General features: G+C 37.0%; 1 protein-coding gene across 1 annotated transcript; it reads left to right on the forward strand.

Moving 5' to 3' along the window:
* The first annotated feature begins 275 nt into the window (after positions 1 to 275).
* LOC129272608 (TATA box-binding protein-associated factor RNA polymerase I subunit B-like) lies at positions 276 to 21,814 on the forward strand. The gene is made up of 5 exons (XM_064107780.1): positions 276 to 425; positions 2,325 to 2,442; positions 7,029 to 7,150; positions 13,876 to 13,987; positions 20,203 to 21,814. Exons 1-5 carry the CDS (start codon positions 336 to 338, stop codon positions 20,280 to 20,282), a joined length of 522 nt encoding a protein of 173 aa, XP_063963850.1. The 5' UTR covers positions 276 to 335; the 3' UTR covers positions 20,283 to 21,814.
* The last annotated feature ends 554 nt before the right edge of the window (positions 21,815 to 22,368 follow it).

Raw genomic sequence — 22,368 nt, forward strand, 5'->3', positions numbered from 1 at the left:
GCGAAAGTCTTGGTTTGGCGACTAGTTCATTTTATGTTAGGGATATGATTCCGTGGGGATTCGAATCTGTAGCTTATTAGTACGTAATTATGTAAAATGAAATTCCAAAGTATTCAAATTTTCAAACCATAAAACAGTATTAGAAATAATATATAACCGAATATTAAGGGAAAAAAAACAGGTCTCATAATTCATAAATTAATTTTGTCCCTCACACTTAACATCCCCATCTGTAATAGAGTCTTCCACACGTGGAGCTAGCTAGCTAATAGCGCATAGCTGAGCGATCGAGAATGGTGGCGATGACAGTTGCGATCGTGAAAATCTAGAAAAAGATGTCTTTCTGTGAAACTTGTCGGGAGACTGTTCAATTTTACGAAAGTGATGGGTTGTTTTACTGTAGTCAGTGTGATGGCCAGTCTGAGGTACCTATTTAGCTTGTTATTATTGGTTTAAATGCATATTTAAGATCCTTGGTAAGGGACCAGAAATTTGGAGAGTAGCATCGGGACGGAAGGGTAATACCGCCCCGAAACTTAGGGGCTGATACTGGGATATTCCGCTGAGGAGTTAAATACTAACTCGCTACGGCTGATCAGTGATACTGTACAGTGTAGCTCAGTCATGGAGCTACAAGTAATTTACCATGGCATTACCAAGTACGATGACGGGTTGGGTTTTATTGCAAGATTTGTCTGTCGATTATAATCTTGAAAGAAAAAAAAATGAAAGATTTGTTTACTGTACGTTCTCTCCTGTCCTGTGTTTATTTGTTAGTGATGTTACTGTAGATCTGCAAGAATTCCCTTTCTCTTTTTCTTTTCCTTGCCCCTGCCATTTCTGATTGGGTGTTGGCTGACGCTGTGACCCAGCACTTTCTTTTTTGCTCCATGTATATACATGTCGATCTAGATCTACTGTACATTTTGGCTTTCTCTGCTTGAAGTTTGGAGGCCCTGACTAGTTCGCCTGTGGGTCATTGAAGCTCTCAGCTCAGCGGATTGCTGTGTGGTACGCTGACTTTGTGGGTCTCAGGGACATGGCGGGTGTACGTGGCCCTCAAGTGTGAATATGCATGCCGGGCAAGAGGGATTTTATTATCAAATGAATTTGGTTTTTCTCTCATTAAAAATAATGTTAATCCTCTATAGAGTCATAGAAGATGCTGCTATAATAAATTGCATCATAATGATAATATAGAATTTGTATCCACCTTGCTAGGTGCTCATTCACTCCTATATTACCCCGGCTAAGCTAGTCTACCAATTCCAGTGAGCACAGCTTTTTCAGGAAATACTTCCTGTTGGTACCCATTCACCTCACCTGGGTCGAGTGCAGCACAAGGTGGGTAAATTTCTTGCTGAAGGAAAACACGACATGGCTTGGAATCGAACCCACGTCCTTAAGATTGAAAGACGAGTCTTAACCACTAGACCACGATGCCCCCATCTGCATAATGCAGGAGAGACTAGCCAGGAGGCTCCTAGAGAATAAAAATCATTCACTAGCATGTGCTTACTCTCCGGCACACGTTAGTGAATGATTTTTTTCTCTCTAGGAGCCTCCTGGCTAGGAGAGACTGCCAGAAGCTTGCCATTTGTCTGACAATATAAATTGTAAGTCAATGATGAATATACATGTATACGTGTACATTGTAGGCCTACATTGTATCTATTTTCATATTTCCGAAATGTTTAACTCATGTCGTTAGTCCTCAGACAGACTTTTTGTTTGAGTACTTTTAAAGGGGAATCCAGCCTTGGCCATAAAATGTTGTGTTGGGAAGGAGAAAAATAAATTAAACAGAATGGTGAAAGTTTGAAAGAAACCGGACAATCAATAGGAAAGTTATAGCTGTTTTAAAATTGAGATCACTAATACTATGTAGATTTCAAATTGGCAACTGGGGAAGTAAATTATGACAAGGGACAAGGACAACTTTCCCATAGGCCATGTACTTTATTATCAGGGAATTGTGGTTTTCTCCTAAGTACCCATTCCCCTGGGGCAGTAATCTAAATATAACCCAGGTAGTATATTGTTTTATGTCCTCATGAAAGAAAATATAATTTGAAATAAAACTTTTAGGAAAGATGACATTTTAGCCATAATATGTATTGGAGTACATGAAAGAGTAGTCCTTGCCTTTAATTACATCACTATGACATTCCATATGCGGCCAATTTGAAGTCTCAAAAATTTCTTGTTGTTTGTCCAATATTGTTCAAACTTTCAACTTGTCCGATTTTTTCTTTTCCATATAAAAACAAGTTTTTATTTGGGTTGGATTCCCCTTTAATTTGAACTTGTTCTCCTGTCATCAGACCATGCAGGTGATGGAGTACTCTCATTTTGAGAGTCAACCAAGCCAGAGTAGTTACACTATGAGAGCAAGAACCATCAAAAGATCAACAGCTTCTAAAACCAAGGTTCCCAAGCCAGGTGAGACCGGCGGAATATTTCGTCAAACATCTTCTCAGTGATTCTTCACTGGCTGCTCATACTCGAATGTTTCTTACCTAAATAATTAGTCAATTTTTATCCTTATTTTCTTTTTATCATAAACTTGCTAATTAGGCCATCAATGATACACTGTACTTCACAGCCTGTTCATAATTTTTTTCATAGTTTAAAGGCACATTTCTGAGGGGCAGTGCACTTTTATTTTGCGTCCTCTGCATGTGCGCATTGAGATCTTGCGCGACCATCACTGCATGTGATAGAGACAGAGGAGCTCAAAACTCATTCATTATAACTCTAAGGGCTGAAGCAATCAGCAAAAGACAAAAATTCCACCATTGCAGGTGATAAGTGACCTGATTGATGGGGATGCTATATTGACCTTCCACCAATCTTCCAACAAGATTCTTGATAATATGGAATATAATCACAGGTTTGAGTGATAACGAATAAAAATATCTAAAAAAATGAATAAAGCTGAAATTAAAAGAGTTTCTATACTTTTGGACAGAGAAAAGCTAAAATAGGCTGAAATCAAGCTATTTTTTGTCTAAGCTGAACTCTCACACCTCTGCATAATTCTGTGTATGTTCATAGAACAGGCCAAAAAAAAAATCATTTTTAATTGTCGGGGGCTACTTTTGACAACTTTAATAGTACATGTACCTGAATCTGCAATGTTGAAGCTTTAACACTGCAACAAAAAGGGATTTTACTGGGCTCCTTTTTGTGTCGCTTTTCCGACAGCGGCGGCGGCGTCAACACCAAATCTTAACCAAAGGTTAAGTTTTTGAAATGACATCATAACTCACAAAGTATATGGACCTAGTTCATAAAACTCGGACATAAGGGTAATCAAGTATTACTGAACATCCTGCCGTGGTTTCAGGTCACATGATTAAGTTCAAAGTTCATTTATGGTCAATGAACTTTGGGAATGTTAAAGGTATTTGTTGAATTGCCATTGTAACTGTGAAAGTTTATATATCTAGTTTATAAAACTGAGACATTAGAGTAATCAACTATCACTGAACTAGTGCTGCAAGTCAGGCGCCATGTTCGGGTTCGGTTCGGTTCGGCAAGGTTCGGCAGAAATTTGCCGAACATTGGTTCGGTTCGGGGTTCGTATACCGGTAATGATAGACTGATAAAGCTATAGTTCATCAGGTATACATAGCGCGTACCGGTAGACAATTTGTACTTGATTGACTGCATGTGCTCGCGCGTACCTCTGTCACATCAAACCATTTTATCTCTATCTTGTTGACATGAAACTATGAAAGTTATAGCGCTCAACGAATCAACTGTTATCTCGAATTTGATTATCTGATGACAGATTTATTGGGTAACTCACAGTTCTAAAATGGCGACTCTTCCTAGTCGTCCATACCTGGACCACACTTTGGATACTTGCCAAATTAACTACGCTCGCGATCGCACTCGTACCCGTACCAGCTAGGCCAGCGCATGCAGTCCCCTTGTAGCGGGACTCTGAGCTCATGAATATTTATATATACAGTCCGGCCAAACGTGATTGGCAATTGCATCACATACGAGGCGGCCAGCGCCAGTGCAGTGCACTGAACTAGGCATAGTAGGGCCAGGGGCGTGTCGAAGAAAGCGTGCTTATGTAATGCGCCTTTCGCTAATTGGCTCGATGGGTGAACTAAACCACCAATCGCATGTCGCTGATTGTCGCATCGGTACATACAGCCACGTGCTTTGTCTGCTCGCGAAACTCAGCTCACTTGATTGAAGAGCAATTCCCGAGATTTCTATGATTTCATTGGTCAGATTTCATTCGACCATGAACATACAGACCAAGTGGGATGCAAAGTTTTACGACTGTAATGGGACAGGGGGAGTAGAGTGATCATCGAATTGTTTATGGTTAATTTGAGAAGTTGAAAGGAGGGGAAAAAAGTAAAGATTGGGGGTCATTTTCCCCCAAGAGATGAATGTTTCCGCATGGCTTTATCTTCATTCAACTTGTCAACGAGGGGAAGTGGATCTTGCTATATGCTATACCGTAATCATTCATGAGTGTTTGATTTTTATTTTCATCTGATTGTTAATAATAAAAAAGATAACTTCACCTCATCTCATTTCTATATTATTTGTTTTGCGTCTCTCCTTTTCATCTCTAACAGTCACTCACTTTATTTCCCACTTTCACTGGATCTCTCGTTTTCAAAACTCTTTACTTCTCTCTAAAATCATGAAAACTAGACAGTACTGTAGCGAGCCGACACCTCAATAATAATGTAAATCATCTCAATCAGATCTTTATTCTCCGCCGCAACAATACACGAGTTACGATCTTAATCACATCGTATCGTAATTCGTAATATTAATGGTACTTCATCTTTCACTTTCGGTTTATTGAGCTCGTTCATTCAAAATACTTTGAAGATTTTCAAACAAGAATCTTGTTCGCCACCTAAAAACAACAATATTTTAGATAATTAGATTTAACCAATGAACACTCATACAGTTTTGGTTTTCTTTACCATGCTTCGGCGATTCGGCCACAGAGCGAGAGATGATGAAAGCCAGTAAAATGATTATAGCGCAAGCTCGCGCAACATCATTCATCGGATCTCCTTTCTTAATCAGGGCCGTAAAAACCACAATGTCAACATGAAAATGAAAACAAAATCTAGTAACCGCAAAATAAGCGCATACTTCCAACATACAATTGCAAAGAAGATTAAATAGAGAATGCGCAAATATAATGATTAGAAAGGGTGTAAACTTATAAATTTGTTAGCTGAAACCCGTTTTTTTTTTTTTTTTGCCGAACTTCCGAACCAAGTCTTAGTGTTCGGTTCGGTTCTGTTCGGTTCGGAAGTGCCATGTTCGGCGAACTACCGTTCGGTTCGGCGGTTCGGCTACAGCACTACACTGAACATCCTGTGCGAGTTTCAAGTCACATGACCAAGGTCAAAGGTAATTTAAGGTCAATGAACTTTGGCAAAGTAGGGGGTATTTGTTGAAATACATGTACCATCATAACTTTGAAAGTTTATGATAATAATAGTTGGTTCTTGTATAAACACATTATGAATAACGTCTCTATGTGCTTCGAAAGGACTCGGATATTATTACCCCGGCTGTAGCTCAAGCAGCTAGCTTACAGCGCTCGGCATTTCAAGGAATAAATTCCTGCTAGGTACCCATTCACCTCACCTGGGATGAGTGCAGCACAATGTGGATAAATTTCTTGCTGAAGGAAACTACAGCATGGCTGGGATTTGAACCCACGACCCTCTGTTTCAAAGTCCAGAGACTAATCCACTGGGCCACAACGACTATGGATCTGATTCATAAAACTTGGACATAAGAGTAATCAAGTATCACTGAACATCCTGCCTGAGTTTCAGGTCACATGACCAAGGTCAAAGGTCATTTAGGGTCAATGAATTTGGTCATGTTGAGAGTATAAATTGTTAAATTGGTATCATAACTTAGAAAGTTTATGGATCTAGTTCATGAAACATAGACATAAGGGTAATCAAGTTTAAATGATTGTTTTGCACACATCTTAGATCACATGATCATGGTCAAAGATTATTTTGGGTTAATGGACATACTGTAGTATTGAATGTTTTCTTTTGTGAATACCGGTAATTATTCAAAAGCTGTTTTCAAAGTCAGCACTGCTGCTATATCGAATCGTGTAATGCAGGCGAGACTGCCAGAGGCGTTCCACGTGTTTGATTTTCCAGGGCTATTTTGAGCATTTTGGGGGCGAAATCACCCCCAGCCCTTGTGTAATTTTTCCCCCATCATATACATGTACATGTGACCGTTGTTCTCTTCAGTCTTCTTGCCCTCTATTCAGGCAAGATTTTTTTTTTCATTTTGGAGGGCTACATTTCACATTTTACTCCATTAATCTTCTACAATGGATAAGCTTTAACTGTACAATGAATGGGAATTTTCCAGGGCCCCATCTTTCAAAGAGTTGCGATTGATTTAATCAACCTCAACTATATGGAAATCCATCAATATATCATAATTTGCACGATGTCCTTTGTAAACAAAGAGAAGCACACTGAATTTTCGAGAAAACGATAGATGTATGATCCAGAAAATATTTTGAACAAACATGCATTTAAGATGTTGGCGATGCTGGCTTTCCATAGTTGTGGTCGATCGGATCAATCGCAACTCTTTGTGAGATGGGGCCCAGGGTTCCGTTTTGAGTTTCCAGGGCCCTGTCTTACAAAGAGTTACAATCGATCCAATCAATCGTAATTCTATGGAAATCCATCAGTGTCATAATTTTTCTACATGAAATTTGCAAAATATTCTTTGTAAACAAAGGCATACACATCAAATTGTCAAGAAAACAATGAATTTATGTAATGTACATCATATCTAGAAAACATTTTGAACAAACATGCATTTTACATGCGGGCGTTGCTGGCTTTCCATAGTTGTGATTGATCGGATCAATTGCAGCACTTTGTAAGACGGGCCCCAGGGCTCTTTTGAGCATTTCAAGTGTGATATTGCCCCGAGCCCCAGTGTGATTTTTTCCCCCTGCGTTCTGTTCTTGTTAGACGAAACACCAGATGAACCTGGAGAAGAAGATGACACCTGGTCGTTTGCCGAGGTCTTCCAGCTAATCCTCAAGAAACAGGTCGACGCCCTCATCAAACTGGGTATCACAAATAAACTCAAGGTGAGTGCTAAGATAGGATATTACAAAGAAAATGGCCTACACAGCTCCTAAATACTCCAGAAATAGGATTCTTCATTCTAAATCTACAAGGAGAGAATACATTGTTCATGATAGAAGAAAAAGAAAAAAAAATTATTGAAAATATGTTTATTTCTTTTTAACAATTGTAATGAAGGAATAATGGATGGAATTGATGGATGTGGTACATTTTATTTTTTTGTTTCTGTGTTCAATAACATGATGAAAAACATATAGTAATACAGAAAAAAGTGCATTAGAACACAGGCCTTAAATTTCTATATTTTCAGGGTAAGGCCACTTTTAAGAAGTGCAAATGTTTTATTAAAGGGCAGCAAGTCCAAGATGATGTCCCCTCAGATGACAAGAATTCATCATTACGAACCGCTTAGCCTTCTATAACCAAAACCCTGTTTTCTATGTTTTTGCAATGCTCTCACTTTGAAAAGGTTCCAAAAGTTTTGGAGAGGTCAGACGTGTTTTAAAAGTGCTCTGACATTTTGTGCAATTTTGCCGTGTTTCCTGACATTTTGTGAAAACGATTTATATGGTTGTATCAGAAACTGGATAGCGGATATCAAGGATATACTCATTTTTCAATTGGATAACTTATTTGGATATTATCGAACGTTTTTTGCTTGAAATTTCGATCATTTTGAAGAGGAAAGTGTCAATAAACTTCTAAAAATAACTTCATTTACGCGTCATTGCCTAGCAACGCATCATTAAACGCATACTGGCCTGGATGGAACGCATCACTGGTATCTCTTTGCGCAACCATTCTTTGTGCGCGTAATTCTAATTATTTCCTGTCATTGTGACGTCAACGATGTCTGGGAAGAGAAAGTCGTCGAAAAACAACTCTGGTGATAACGTAGAGACGAATGAGAGCTATCTTCTATCACTAATCAAGGATGAGCTAGGGAAACTCTCCAATTCCTTGAATGCTAAGCTGACCGTTTTGGAGCAGTCGATCGACAGTGTACGAGAGGGACAAAGTAGCATTGTCAACTCGCTGTCGTTCCTCAACGAGAAATTTGAGGAAATGAAGTTGAAGGCCGAGAAGATTGAAAAGGAGAACAGAGAACTGAGGGAGCAGAACATCTGTCTTCAGAAGAGGTTCAGTGAGTTGACCTTCCAGCTTAACGATCTTGACCAGTACCACAGGAGAGTCAACTTGGAGGTGGCAGGTGTACCAGAACGACCGGGAGAGGTTCCTGAAAGGATCATACTCAATATTGCAAAACACATCAGCCCAGAGCTTGCAGCATCCGACTTCGATGTGGTTCATCGGCTGGGTTCCAAGCGCCAAGCTGATAACAGAGCCCGTCCAATCATCGTGCGATTCACCACAAGACGTGCTCGGAACATCATGTATGATGGAAGAAGAAAGCTGAAGACCCTCAGCACAAAAGATCTTGGATACAACAGCGATGGCAAGATCTACCTCAATGAAAACTTGATCGCTTCCACTAAGGAGCTAATGAAAGATCTCAACAAGGCCCGCCGAGATGCCGGATACAAGTTCTTGTGGACCCAGAATGGCCGAATCTATGTAAGGAAGGATGAGAAGTGTCAACCCATCATCATTCATTCCAGAGAGGACTTTTCCAAACTGTAGTAGGACTATCCTTCATCCATTCCATGTTATTCGATTTTCCAGTATTCTTTTCATTTATTATGAAATTCTCGTCCCAAAATTTTTCGCATTGTTCAATATCTGTGTTATTTTCCGTGGTATATTTTGCATTCCTTCACTGCCCTTTCAATAATGTTTCAATACCAGACATTTTATGGAGGTCATTTTACTTATTTTTGTGTGCAAATATTCTTCATCGCCCGTTAATAATTGTATTAGATAATCTTTATTTTGTTAACTATTACAACTGTAGTATTTTCCGAACTCGAATTTTGGGTCATGATGGTATCAAATCTAAAAAATGCTTTATATGCTTAGCTTACAAAGATTTTGTTTTAAAATGGCAATATATTATATTTCATAATGGTGGATAATATGCGTGATTTCCCCTTTTATCATCTGAATAATGATGATTTCTTATTACTAAATCATCAAGATAAAAGCAATGTTATCTCAAATCATCATACTCCATTTGATAGATTTTCTACTGATATTCTTACAAATAATTTTGATGAACTTCAAGTTGAATTTGATATTCATGATAAAGCATACAATCTTTCCTCTTCTCCATATTATACAGAAAATTCATTCAAAGACTATGCTAAATTGATTGGAGAAGATGATGTTTTTATTTTGCATTTGAATATAAGAAGCGCTAACCAAAACTTCGAGAAATTACGATTATTATTAGAAAATACACAGTTTGCCAATCCCCCAATTATTGCTCTTACTGAAACTTGGTTCACGGAAACCCCGAATTCCTTATGCACCCTCCCGAATTATGATATTGTTATAAACAATAGGAAAAATAAAATTGGAGGTGGACTAGCATTATATATTCCGTCTTCATTTGATTATGCAATTAGACATGAATTTGAATATATGAATGAAATCATCGAATCCTTATTTGTAGAAGTAAAAATTCAGAAAGATAAGAAAACTCTAATAGGTGTCATCTACAGACCTCCTCAAACTTCTTGTATAGAAGATTTTTTACTTGCTACTAATGAACTTTTGCAAAACGGAGAATTGATAAATAACAATTGTATCATCACTGGTGATTTCAATATTAATCTCTTGACCAGTAATCACTCTTTAACAAATGATTTCCTTGAATTAATGTTATCTTCTACTTTTTTGCCTATTATTTCTAGACCAACCCGTATTACTGATCATTCTGCTACGCTTATAGATAATATATTCTGTAACTCTCATCCTCTTCCGAAAGCTGGCATTGTAACGACAGACATATCCGATCATTTTCTTATTTTTACCCATATCCAAACAATGCAATCACTCGCAAAAATGGAAAAGAAATATAGGATCTGTCGCAACTTTAGTGATAAAAATATTGAACGCCTTCAAGAAGATTTAAGCTCTGTTGATTGGTCTGACGTTTATAACTCGAATGTGAATGTCGATGACTCATTTGACATATTTTTGAAATCTTTCAATGACTGCTTAGATTCTTGTGTTCCTTTAAAGAAATATCGAAATTACGATTATAAACGTGTTCCAAAGCTCCCATGGGTTTCAAAATTGATATTAAGGTCTATAAATCGGAAAAATAATCTGTATGTTTCTTATATATCAAATCCAAATGATATTTCAAGGAATAGATACACGTCTTATAAAAATACCTTAACAACTACTCTCCGAATAGCAAAAAAGAGGTTTTATTCAGAAAAATTAAATTCATATAAAAACGACCTTAAAAATACATGGAAAACAATAAATGGGGCCCTAAACAAAATTAACAAATCTAGTGCTGTTCATAAATTATGTGTAGATGGAAATATGGTTGAAGATACTCATTCTATAGCAAATGAATTTAATACATATTTCTCTCAAACTGGACCAAAGTTAGCTGGAAATATTATGCCTGTAGAAAATTCGTTTAAGGACTTTTTGGATAAACAAAATGAAAGTTCAATATTTCTTACTCCAGTTCATAGAGAATAATTACTTGAGATTGTATTTAATTTGAAAGCAGAAAAGACTCCCGGTTATGATGGCATTACAAATAGAGTTGTGAAAAACATTATACATTCTCTTGCTGATCCTCTGCTTCATATATTTAATTTATCGTTGCAGCTTGGCCAGGTCCCAAAGAAGATGAAAATAGCTAAAGTTATACCCATTTTCAAGAAGGGAGACCAATTAATTACTAGTAATTACCGCCCAATATCTTTGTTAACTTCGTTCTCAAAAATTCTTGAAAGGATAATTTATAAAAGGACAATTGCTTTCCTTAAGAAATATAGTATTATATGTGATAATCAATTCGGTTTTAGAGAAAAACATAATACAACTCATGCTATATTGACATTAATAAATAAAATATCTACTTCTTTTGACGATTCTGATCACACCGTAGGGTTATTCCTCGACTTCTCAAAAGCGTTTGATACAATAGATCATGAAATACTATTATGTAAGCTATCAAATTACGGTATCAGAGGGACAGCTTTACAATGGTTTAGGAGTTATCTTACTGATAGAATTCAGTTTGTTACAGTAAATGAATCAGAATCTCCAACAAGGCCAGTTTCCTGTGGAATTCCACAAGGTAGTATTCTTGGCCCTTTGCTATTTGTACTTTATGTTAATGATATGAAAAATTCATCTCATGTTCTCTCATTTATTCTCTTTGCTGATGATTCCAATATTTTCTTTACACATCATGATCCACATGTACTTGTGAGCACTATGAATGCAGAATTTAAAAAAGTAACAAACTGGATTAAAGCCAACAAACTGTCATTGAATCTGCAAAAAACTAATTATATGCTTTTTAGTCATTCATTGAAACATCTACCGCATCAAATACTTTTAGATAATACTGAAATCAAAGAAGTACAAACAACAAAATTCTTAGGTCTTACTATTGATCACAAGCTTACGTGGAATGCTCATATCAACAATATTTGCAAAACTGTGGCAAGAAATATTGGAGTCATCAATAAGCTTAAAAACGCTCTTCCAGCACAGGCGCTATCCATGTTGTATTGTGCATTAATTCTACCATATCTTAATTATGGAATTCTGGCATGGGGTAATGCCTCTCAAACGAGACTCAATAATGTCTTGCTACTTCAGAAAAAAGTACTGAGAATAATATGCAATATGTCCTTTAGAGCTCATACAGATGAATTGTTTCGTCATAAACGTATCCTTAAAGTCAATGACCTGTACCGCTTGCAACTATTCCAATTCATGTATCAGCTAGATAGAAATAGTGTACCTAATGTCCTACAAAAGAAATTTATGAGAAACAATACTTTACATTCATATAATACGAGACATTCAAATGACTATCACTTACCCAAAAGTAGAACAGTATTTTCTAGCAAAACTGTATTTTTCACAGGACCAAAACTCTGGAATTCTCTGGACAGAGTAATAAAAGAGGCAGCTAATCTAAACCGATTTAAATTACTCATCAAAAAATTTATTCTGAATTCTTATTGATTCAATCAAATATTTTGTGAACCTCATACTTACCCACGGTAGTATTGATTATTTTAAAGTCAATATTCAATTTTGTATATAGTGTAAATACATTTGTGTTACAGTGTTTATATATAATTTTATAGAATTTTGCTGATTATCTTACTCTACTTATATCATATTACCCTTGTATAAAATTTTGATAGGGGGTCTACATTTTACAAGCTTTGCTTTTTAGTAGGCCCCTCCACTTTTTTCATTTCATTGCTACGTTTCAATCCTGTGTGTTATGCATTTTTTTTCAGTGTTAAAATGATTTATTATAAATGTACTTTGATGATTGTGGAATATGAATATATCAATAAATAAAAAAATAAAAAATTGTATCCCCCGAACAGAGTTCGGAGGATTTGTATCCCCCGAACAGAGTTCGGAGGATACTACATGTATGGATTTGGCCTCGTCGCGCGCCGCGTCCGCCACCGCAGAGATTTCCTTGTGAGCGCTCTATCAGCTGCATTTATTCTCCGATCATCTTCAAATTTGGCATGAAGGTCCATTATGGTTAAGCAAAACCACCTATTGATTTTAGTGTGGGCGGAGACATCGTTGCCATGGTAACAAGTTTTTGTGGAAATAACAGAGATGTCCTTGTGAGCGCTTGACCAGATGCATTTCTTCTACGATCATTTTCAAATGTGGCATGAAGGTTCATTATGGTAAAGCAAAGCCGCGTATTGATTTTGGTGTGGGCGGAGACTTCGTTGCCATGGTAACAAGAGTTTTTGAGGAAATAGCAGAGATGTCCTTGTGAGTGCTCTACTGGCTGCATTCTTCTCCGATCATCTTCAAATTTATCATGAAGGTCCATTACGGTAAAACAAAGCCGCCTAATGATTTTGGAGTGGGTGGAGACAGGGTTGCCATGGTAACCATATTTTTGTGGAAAATTTGGTAAAACCTGTAATTTCTGCTTTTTTCCAGATTGTCATAACAGTTGGCACACAGAAGCAATATTAGAAGGTGAAGCGAATATGCCTATCATTTTTGGTGGGGGTCTTAGGGTTAGGTTTACAAAATATATCCAGATTACTCTATGATTGTATTCCCCAACAGGTGACACTAGACAATACTTTAGGTTATGCAGAGTCATGCTGCTACGTCATATTATTGTCATCAAATTTGGTATCCACAGGCAAAATGTGGGCAGGGTCGGCATGGTCGCCATGACAATTGTATTTATTTGTCAAATTTCCGTGTGAGCTCTATATATTGCAATGACGGATGACACGGTGGGTTCGGGGGATACATGTGCTCGGCCGCGTGACCCGCCGAGCATCTCTAGTTAATTTCATTTTTTAATTCCACTTATTCATAATGCTAACAAGGATTTGAAACATATATAAACATATCTGAAAATGTGGAATTTTGTGAACACATCAAAAATATTTGAGCATATTAAAACTTTCTCAAGAGAGAATGATGATTGAATGCTCGACCAACAATGAAACATAATATGACAAGCTATGCAATGATAAAGGCACCCAAAAGGAATTGTATTACACTTTTGTTTTATTTTATCAAAAAGCTATATTTCATTTTCCCTTTTATTACACAGGAAGTGGTGGAGGTGATGTGGTTTCGATATCTTCGAAATTCAAAATGGGCTTTTGTCCCGAAACAATCGAACCGACTGCAACTGAAAGGCAAGAATGGAAAATCCGGGAAAAGTAAGTTTTCCCTTATTAAAGTTTGTGAACAGTTCCTAAAATTATTCATCAGGGCAAGCCCAGGAATTATAGGACATTTCCAAACTTTATTTTGGCTCTATCTCCAATTCAGATAATTTTTGTTGTGGTTGAAATTCACAAAGAAGTTGTAAATTTATGCAAAGGGGTTACCTCCGCAACAGAAAAAAAATTGGCCCCAAATGTCCTTTTACACGAGAATTCAAACCATACAACATTTTAGCCATATGGGACTATATAGGTTTTTTACACTTTGGTAGAAAACTTTTGTACCTTTTTTGTATGTTTCAATAAGATAATCTGAAGGCCATGATGTCACACTTAATTGGACTATATATGTCTGAAAATAAGTTTCCAAAATGATTGAAAATTCTATAAAAGGATATTGAAGCATCTTAAAATAGGAGCCAATCTGAGACCAACAATGACCAAAAGTGTGTGTGTAATAAATCGTGGAATTGCCTATCAATGTTTTTACAGAACGATAATGTGCCACACATTTTTTGTTTGACAAAGGCGCTGGAGCATTTGGACTTCCAGCTCAAGGGGAAATCCAGCATGATTTTGAGATGATAATTAACCAGAAAAATTAGAAAAACTTTGAATGAGGGTTCAGTGAAAAATCTATCAAAGATAGTAATCTATGTCATCATATGCGAACACATATCCTGTAAACGACATTATTCTCAGTAAATTGAAAATCAGTTTCCTGTTCATTAGATAATCAGACATAATATTTCCTTCCCTTTCTATGAATGAAATACTGTATATTCATTGAAATAGTCGCAAGTGGACTTACCCACTAAGAAAATTTCAGAAGTGTTTCTTATATTTACATGAAATATTTACAAGATACAAAATGGTTTGGTCTCAGTTAGACAGAAACTTAGTTTGGCATTTCAAATCGTAACTTTCAGACCTATATCATTAAAATACCTAACTATACCGACGAGGCCCCCTCCCCTCCTGTGGTTAATTGAAAATATTACAATTAATAAGTGATAATCATTGAATTTCCTGATCATTATTGTTGTTATCATCATTTGCTTTTCATTCTCAGTATTATTACTTTAATTCTACTGCTGCTATTGGGGGGTGTTAGAAGAAAATGTGTGCAGTCGATTACAAATTTTGATGCAAATTTACAAGTGATGGATCAATCATCAATTTCAACTATTAAAGATAAATTCCAGTAGTTGCAGTAAACACTGATTTCATGAGAAAGTCTGTAAAACCAGGCTTAATTGTCAGTATATCATCGAGGATCTAGATCTGGTACAGTTACATAAACTGAACTTTGTGAAATCTTGAAATCTACGCTGAATAATGTTCAGACTGAGCTTCCCCAACACAGATAAGCGCACGTGGGACAGTGTATAATTATTGCTTTGAGCGTCGGGCCCGACGCTCTACCCGAATCCTGTGCTTATTTGCTGATTTCTCAGCAATTACACAATTTTTTCCAGAATCCTTTGGCACATGCGTTTTATTTATACAAACAGACACTTTGGTGGTCATTTCATTGGATTCTGTATGAACTCATTTTGATATCGTTACTGTAGGATTGTTATTTTGTCATTTACCTATTTTGTTTATTTCCTTTGACTTGTGTTTTCTTCAGGTGTTTTACATTTATGTTCTGTCTAGACTTTAGTTCATTTGCATTTCTTTTCAGTACTGCCCTTGCAGTCTGGACTTAGGTTATTTGAGTTTAATGATATTCAGTTGTCATTCATTCATTCTACTCTGAATGCCTTTCCTGTGTTTCTCTTGTCATCTTCATTCCTTCTCTATTCTTTCTTCAGGTGTTACACTCATTCCATCCCTCACCTGACTCCTTAGTTTCTACTTCCATTATTACATAATCACCAGACATCTTTGTCATCTCATCTCATTCCTTATTGGTTTATCTTATGAATTGGGTTCTTACATTTTAGTTCGATCCTTCCATTTTCTTTAGTTTGATTGGTTGCTATTTCTAATTTAAATATTTATGTAAATTATAGAATGATTTGATTTTAGCTGAGGCAAAGCAGCCCAGATATTAAACAGTGCACTACCAGACTTCTTCGGTTTAAGTTCTCTTCGTTTTGCGTCTGTTTCACTTATATTCCCCCTTCAGCATGATTGATTGAGTTTGTTGATTTAGAACTTCATTTATTTTCTACCTCCAAACATATAATTATCTCAACCTTACAACTGGTGGCAGCGTCGGTTCGACACCTTCACGCTATTCTTCAACTTTCCTCGGTTCCACGATTCAGTTTTGTCTGCATGCTCATCCTTTATCATCTGCTTTAGGAATAAACTTTTACGAACCTCGTCTGTCTTTTGGTCTACCCGGTGCTTTCCAACAGCCATTCGTCTTTCTGCTCAACTTACCTGGTGAGTGACGACTCCTGTTTAGTCCTGAGTACATAAACCTGCAGTACCTGGTCGAAGTGAAACCGCAATCATCTCTGAACTATATCCCGAATACCTATATTTGTCTGCTACTGCCTCTTTATTCAGCCTGAAGACTCTCTTCACATCTTTAAGAGACTCTACTCCTTTCCACCTAAACATTTATTTTGCCACCATAACAATTTGCTGTGATTTCAGATCACTATGTCACGCAACTATTCTTCGGACACTAATGCCATGCTATCACGTCTAGATAGTTTGGAACGAGCCCTTCAACAACTTCAAGGCAATGTTACCCAACTTCAGGCATTGTTGTCCACATCTGCCCGATCATCTCCAACTCATGTTGCCGCAATGATGTGCAATAAGACAACACAGACAGAGCCGTCTCGTGTGTCTGCGCCAATGGACCTTGATAATCTCAACCACAAAGTAAGTGAATGTCAGAATGAGGACAGAAATATTTCAATGCTGAAGTACTTCCTAGAACATGACATTAAACCCAAGACCAAGGAGATTGCTGATTTTGAGCCCCAAATGCGTCGACTTCTCTGGCAATACCAACGTTTCTTCCTGAAGGACGGCAAACTTTTCCGCAAACGAATGGCCTCTGATCGCATAACTGAACACCACCAATTCGTCGTTCCAGCAAACATGATTCCTGATGTCCTGAATACTTTCCATCCTCTGGATAATCACACGACATTAGAATGCTCAATTTCCACCATCTCTGAGCACTTCTTCTGGCCTAGCATGAAGCGAGACACTACTCAATTCGCAAGAACATGCAGCGCTTGTCAACTAGCACAAAGTCACGAATCATCAGCCAAACTGGACCAGATGCCAGCATCAGCCATCCGCACCGCAGTTTGCGCCATAACCGAACTAACGAAAGATTTCATCAGACGCACAGATCCACCTAGAAGTTTGAGACAGAAACGACATCGCAAGAATCGGCACAACAACAACAACAACTTTCGCAAACCACCAGCAGATCTCCAACCACCACGTTCACCTCCGAGAGATTACCAGCCGCAATCACCAGAGAACCCCTGGAAAGATCTCTCTCACATGCGCTCTTATTTCGCTCATCCAGACCATGACACATCCTCATCGCCAAGAGACTACCACCATTCGCGATTAACTCGTACAAGGGACTATCGCCACTATCATTCGCCACCAAGATACCGAGATTACTCACCTTCAAGAGAACTGTATCCTGAGAACCATACCATCAACTCATCAGATAGATGGAGAGACTCTTATATCAACCCACCAGATAGATTCAGAGACTCATCTTCCATGTATACTTACCAACATTCCTCTCATGAACATTTCCCAGTTTGAACAATTACTCTTGAAATGAGAAACTCTTTAGTGAACTCGGTGCTCATATGTCATTTGCAAACTCTTCAAAATTTCAAGTCTTAATGATCATTGGTATGATTTTCTGATTCTATATATATATATATATAAATGTGCAATTTTACAAGAAAACATTTTGCTTAAGAACCTTTTTTCAGAAGGTGCCAAGCATTTCATGTGCATTTACGTCTATTTTACTATGAAAGCAAATATATCTCGAGATGTTATGTATTTTTTATGTTATCAAAATGCTTCAATAAAACCTTTTACAAGGGCATCATATATAAAAAAAAAATTGAACTTCAACTGAAAATTTCAATTTTTCTTATACAGTACATAAATAGTCATATACAAAATTTTGAATTTGCCCCCCCCCCACCAAAAACCATCAAAAACTATGTTTTATTGTCAAAATAATTCTCGTCTATTTTCACCTTCATTACAGCTCTTAAATCAAGTTTACTGAAGCATTCACTTTTGAAAAGTTTTGAAAACATTTTTGTGCTTACATGTATATCTCAAAGTTACAAAATTTCTTTATATGTCATTGATATGTTCATTGCATGCATAATGTTTGTGTTATAGAAAAGCTGTTTATCATAAACCATTCTAAATGAATAGCAAAATTTATTAATCAATTGAAAATATGCTCTTAAACATATATGCCCCCCCAAAAAAAAAAAAAAAATGTCTTCATGAACAAATATTTGTATAACCACAAGTTTATGAACTGATGCCAGCTGACATTTTGGGCATAAAATAATAGGAAAGTTTTGAAACATGTATTTTGCTGTTGGAATACATTTACTGTTAATAAAAGAGGTAAATTTTTACATATTCTTTTGTAATAGTAAATGATCTACTCTTAATATGTTCAAGATTATGATTGTTCTAAAAAAAAAATCCTTTTTGGCTACTCAATGCAAATAAGTTTAAAATTCTTCTGGGTTTTTCAAATTTAATTTTTTTGGACACATTTGTAATAATATGTTGTAAATAATGAATTATATCATGTGATTTTTGTTTGAATATTATGTAAATAATGTTAGATGTTAAAATTGTTAAAATCTGGTTTTGCAGAAACTGATATTCATTATAGTTCTTTGATTTGAAAATTGAGGACAATTTTTTGGAAGGAAAAAGTTTATGTAGGATTGTTATTTTGTCATTTACCTATTTTGTTTATTTCCTTTGACTTGTGTTTTCTTCAGGTGTTTTACATTTATGTTCTGTCTAGACTTTAGTTCATTTGCATTTCTTTTCAGTACTGCCCTTGCAGTCTGGACTTAGGTTATTTGAGTTTAATGATATTCAGTTGTCATTCATTCATTCTACTCTGAATGCCTTTCCTGTGTTTCTCTTGTCATCTTCATTCCTTCTCTATTCTTTCTTCAGGTGTTACACTCATTCCATCCCTCACCTGACTCCTTAGTTTCTACTTCCATTATTACATAATCACCAGACATCTTTGTCATCTCATCTCATTCCTTATTGGTTTATCTTATGAATTGGGTTCTTACATTTTAGTTCGATCCTTCCATTTTCTTTAGTTTGATTGGTTGCTATTTCTAATTTAAATATTTATGTAAATTATAGAATGATTTGATTTTAGCTGAGGCAAAGCAGCCCAGATATTAAACAGTGCACTACCAGACTTCTTCGGTTTAAGTTCTCTTCGTTTTGCGTCTGTTTCACTTATATTCCCCCTTCAGCATGATTGATTGAGTTTGTTGATTTAGAACTTCATTTATTTTCTACCTCCAAACATATAATTATCTCAACCTTACATTACCAAAACTAGCATTTACCTTTAAAGCAAATTATGGATTTATATTTGTTGATGCAAGAAGCAGACCATCAATCGATTGTAAATTTGCAATGAAAGACATGGTTTTCAATTTGGTGGACTCACAGTGCGGTGCGCCATCTATCGGTTGCAACGGACAGGCCGAAATTCGCAATGCCTCATGGGGAAAAAGTCGACATCTGTTGCGCCCATTAGTACTCAAGTGCATGCATGCATGCGGTTATTCAGCGCAGGCCGACGTGGCTCGACTGGATATGCTGTTTACTAGGGTCCAGGAGGTGGGAGAGAAATTTGGCCTCGTATTTCTTTGCAAAATTTAGACCGTTCTTGGTAAATTCTAGCTATATGGTTTTTGTTTTTGAAGAATCATAGTCACAATATAGTACACTAGCACTGTGCGCTGCCTCTGCCTGCGCCTGCGCGCTATGTTGACCCCGAAGTTAGAAATTTGGCCTGTTTGCTGCAACTGATAGATGGCGCACCGTATCGTCAATCTAACAAAATGATTTGGAGTCCTACAATTGACTTGATATCAATTGCAAAGTTCTTGCAACATCCCATAAACCTTACTTCAACATGCTATTGTTAATTATTGTTTCATCATTGTTTTTTTATTCTTCAGAGAAAAATTCAACCTTGAACAAGGATGAACAGGAAGAAGTGGACATGGTATGTACTATGTTTATCAGGTCGATTCCTTGACCGGCTTTCATATGATTTTTCCTCCAAGTGCGAAATATGTCCGCTCAATATTGCACATTTGGCATTTGATTGTTGTCAGATGTCATTTCTGAGCTCGGTAAAATATGGACGCATCGTGGTCTTGTGGTTTTGATTCTCGCCCTTTAAGCAGAGGGTTGTGAGTTCGAATCCTAGCCATGGCGTGTTTTCCTTCAGCAAGAAATGTATCCACACTGTGCTGCACTCGACCCAGGTGAGATGAATGGGTACCCGGCAGGATTAATTCCTTGAATGCACTGAGCGCCGGTGATGGTAGCTCGAGCTAAAGCTTTGGTAATAATAGCAGCGCTTTGTATCCTCAGGCAAAAAGCGCTATATAAAAAAAGCTATTATTGTTATTATTATATAATTCTCTGTGAATAGTATACAAATAATGCATGCAGCCGAGTGCGTTAGTGGAAATGCAGAGCACGCGAGGTTTCTTTAGATAGGAGTCGCACTTTGCACGAGCCGCTTGCGGCGAGTGCCCAGTGTGCTCCATCTGAAGAAACTAATACAGCTATTTTATAATATTCAAATAATGCTCAAATATCTTATACTTCAGCTGTGGCCAATATACGAGGGGAAGAGTTGGGGGGTCAATGTTTGACATTTGACATCAGTTGATAATATTTTCCAGATTACATTTGTGAGTTGGATTGCAGTAAGGGGATAAATGTCTTAGCTGCATGAACTTATCTCACAGATTTCACTGGTATTTTTTTAACAAGGTTCATAATCTGAAACAAAAAAAGAAAGAATTGTTTTTATGTCATGAGGGGTAATATATTTACCAATTATCTATTTTCTGAACAATATTTCAATATCTTGATCATATAATACAACCATTGCAAGTTACTTCTGTGACTCGCAATTCGTATTAGATCAAGTCATTCATAACTATCTTGGAATGAAAACTAATATAATCTCCTCCATCGAAAGAGAACAGAGTAAACATACATTCACACCAAAATATTTATGTTTCCAGCATCCAATAATGTTAGTTCAGAGATAGACCAATGGAAATAAAGTTAAACTGGACTTAACATGATGTTGCCGAGTGCTGAGTCCCACTATGTCTGAATGGGACTTGAATCTTTGTGGCAGGAAGTCGTTCTGATTATTCTCATTATTGGTTACCAACGAGCTGGCCTGGGTCCAGGTCAGCCATTAGTGTATTCCTTAGGATGAAGAGGCTCTCAAATTGATCTCATTACCTGTATTGCTAATGAATGTGATTTACCACTTAGAGATGGTCACTGAATGAAAGTTCCGTCCACGTGTATATGTGGACATTGTTCACAACAAGTATTCAGTGTGGGTTTATTACACTGATATTTCTCCCTAGAGATTGAATATTTATATTATACTGGATATATATTCCAAAAGTTCGGGAAAATATTCCACGAGTCGCAGATGAGTCGAATATTGGCCCTAACGAGCGGAATATTTCTGGTATTTCATGAAATAAAGCCATCTAATATAATCATTATCATCTATCCCACCCCCCCCCCAAAAAAAAAAGAGGGAGCAATTTGATTTAACAAGTCATATCACTTATCACACTATGCCAGTATCACTTCATAGGATCAAATTTGGTCGTTAACATGCGACTTGCATGTAGTTCATTATGACGTCATTTGTGCATTATGCTGCGCATCGCATTGCTTTCATTGTTGTACGCGTTGTATATTTCACGCATTCGCGCACGCGCCCCAAACTGTTGAATATGCTCTCATATTCAATAGCAAATTTTGTACAGGAGCCTATGGGATATTCGTCGGATTTCCATCCTTTTTAGGGATACGCTTCGATACTGCATGGGCAAATGGTGCAGACCAAAATTTGTGTTCTTAATGCATTGCTAAAACACTCTATATAGATGATAATACTTTCATTTCCCAGATGGAGTTATATTCCCCCCCCCCCCCCCCCCGGGATTATATTTTGCTCGAAGGGCACAGCACTGAGGGAAAATATTCTCCTGAGGGTAAAAGCATATCTTCGGAAAGGAGTTGGAGTGTTATTCATTAAACAGATGACCAGGCAATATCTGTATAATTATTTC

The sequence above is a fragment of the Lytechinus pictus genome, chromosome 12, assembly GCF_037042905.1.
Source record: "Lytechinus pictus isolate F3 Inbred chromosome 12, Lp3.0, whole genome shotgun sequence".
Lineage (NCBI taxonomy): Eukaryota > Metazoa > Echinodermata > Echinoidea > Temnopleuroida > Toxopneustidae > Lytechinus > Lytechinus pictus.

Excerpts from the sequence above, each read along its gene's own strand:
- LOC129272608 (XM_064107780.1), top strand. The coding sequence starts at position 336 with ATGTCTTTCTGTGAAACTTGTCGGGAGACTGTTCAATTTTACGAAAGT. Across the intron at positions 426-2,324 it reads AGTGTGATGGCCAGTCTGAG|ACCATGCAGGTGATGGAGTA; the intron begins GTACCTATTTAG and ends TCCTGTCATCAG. Across the intron at positions 2,443-7,028 it reads AACCAAGGTTCCCAAGCCAG|ACGAAACACCAGATGAACCT; the intron begins GTGAGACCGGCG and ends TGTTCTTGTTAG.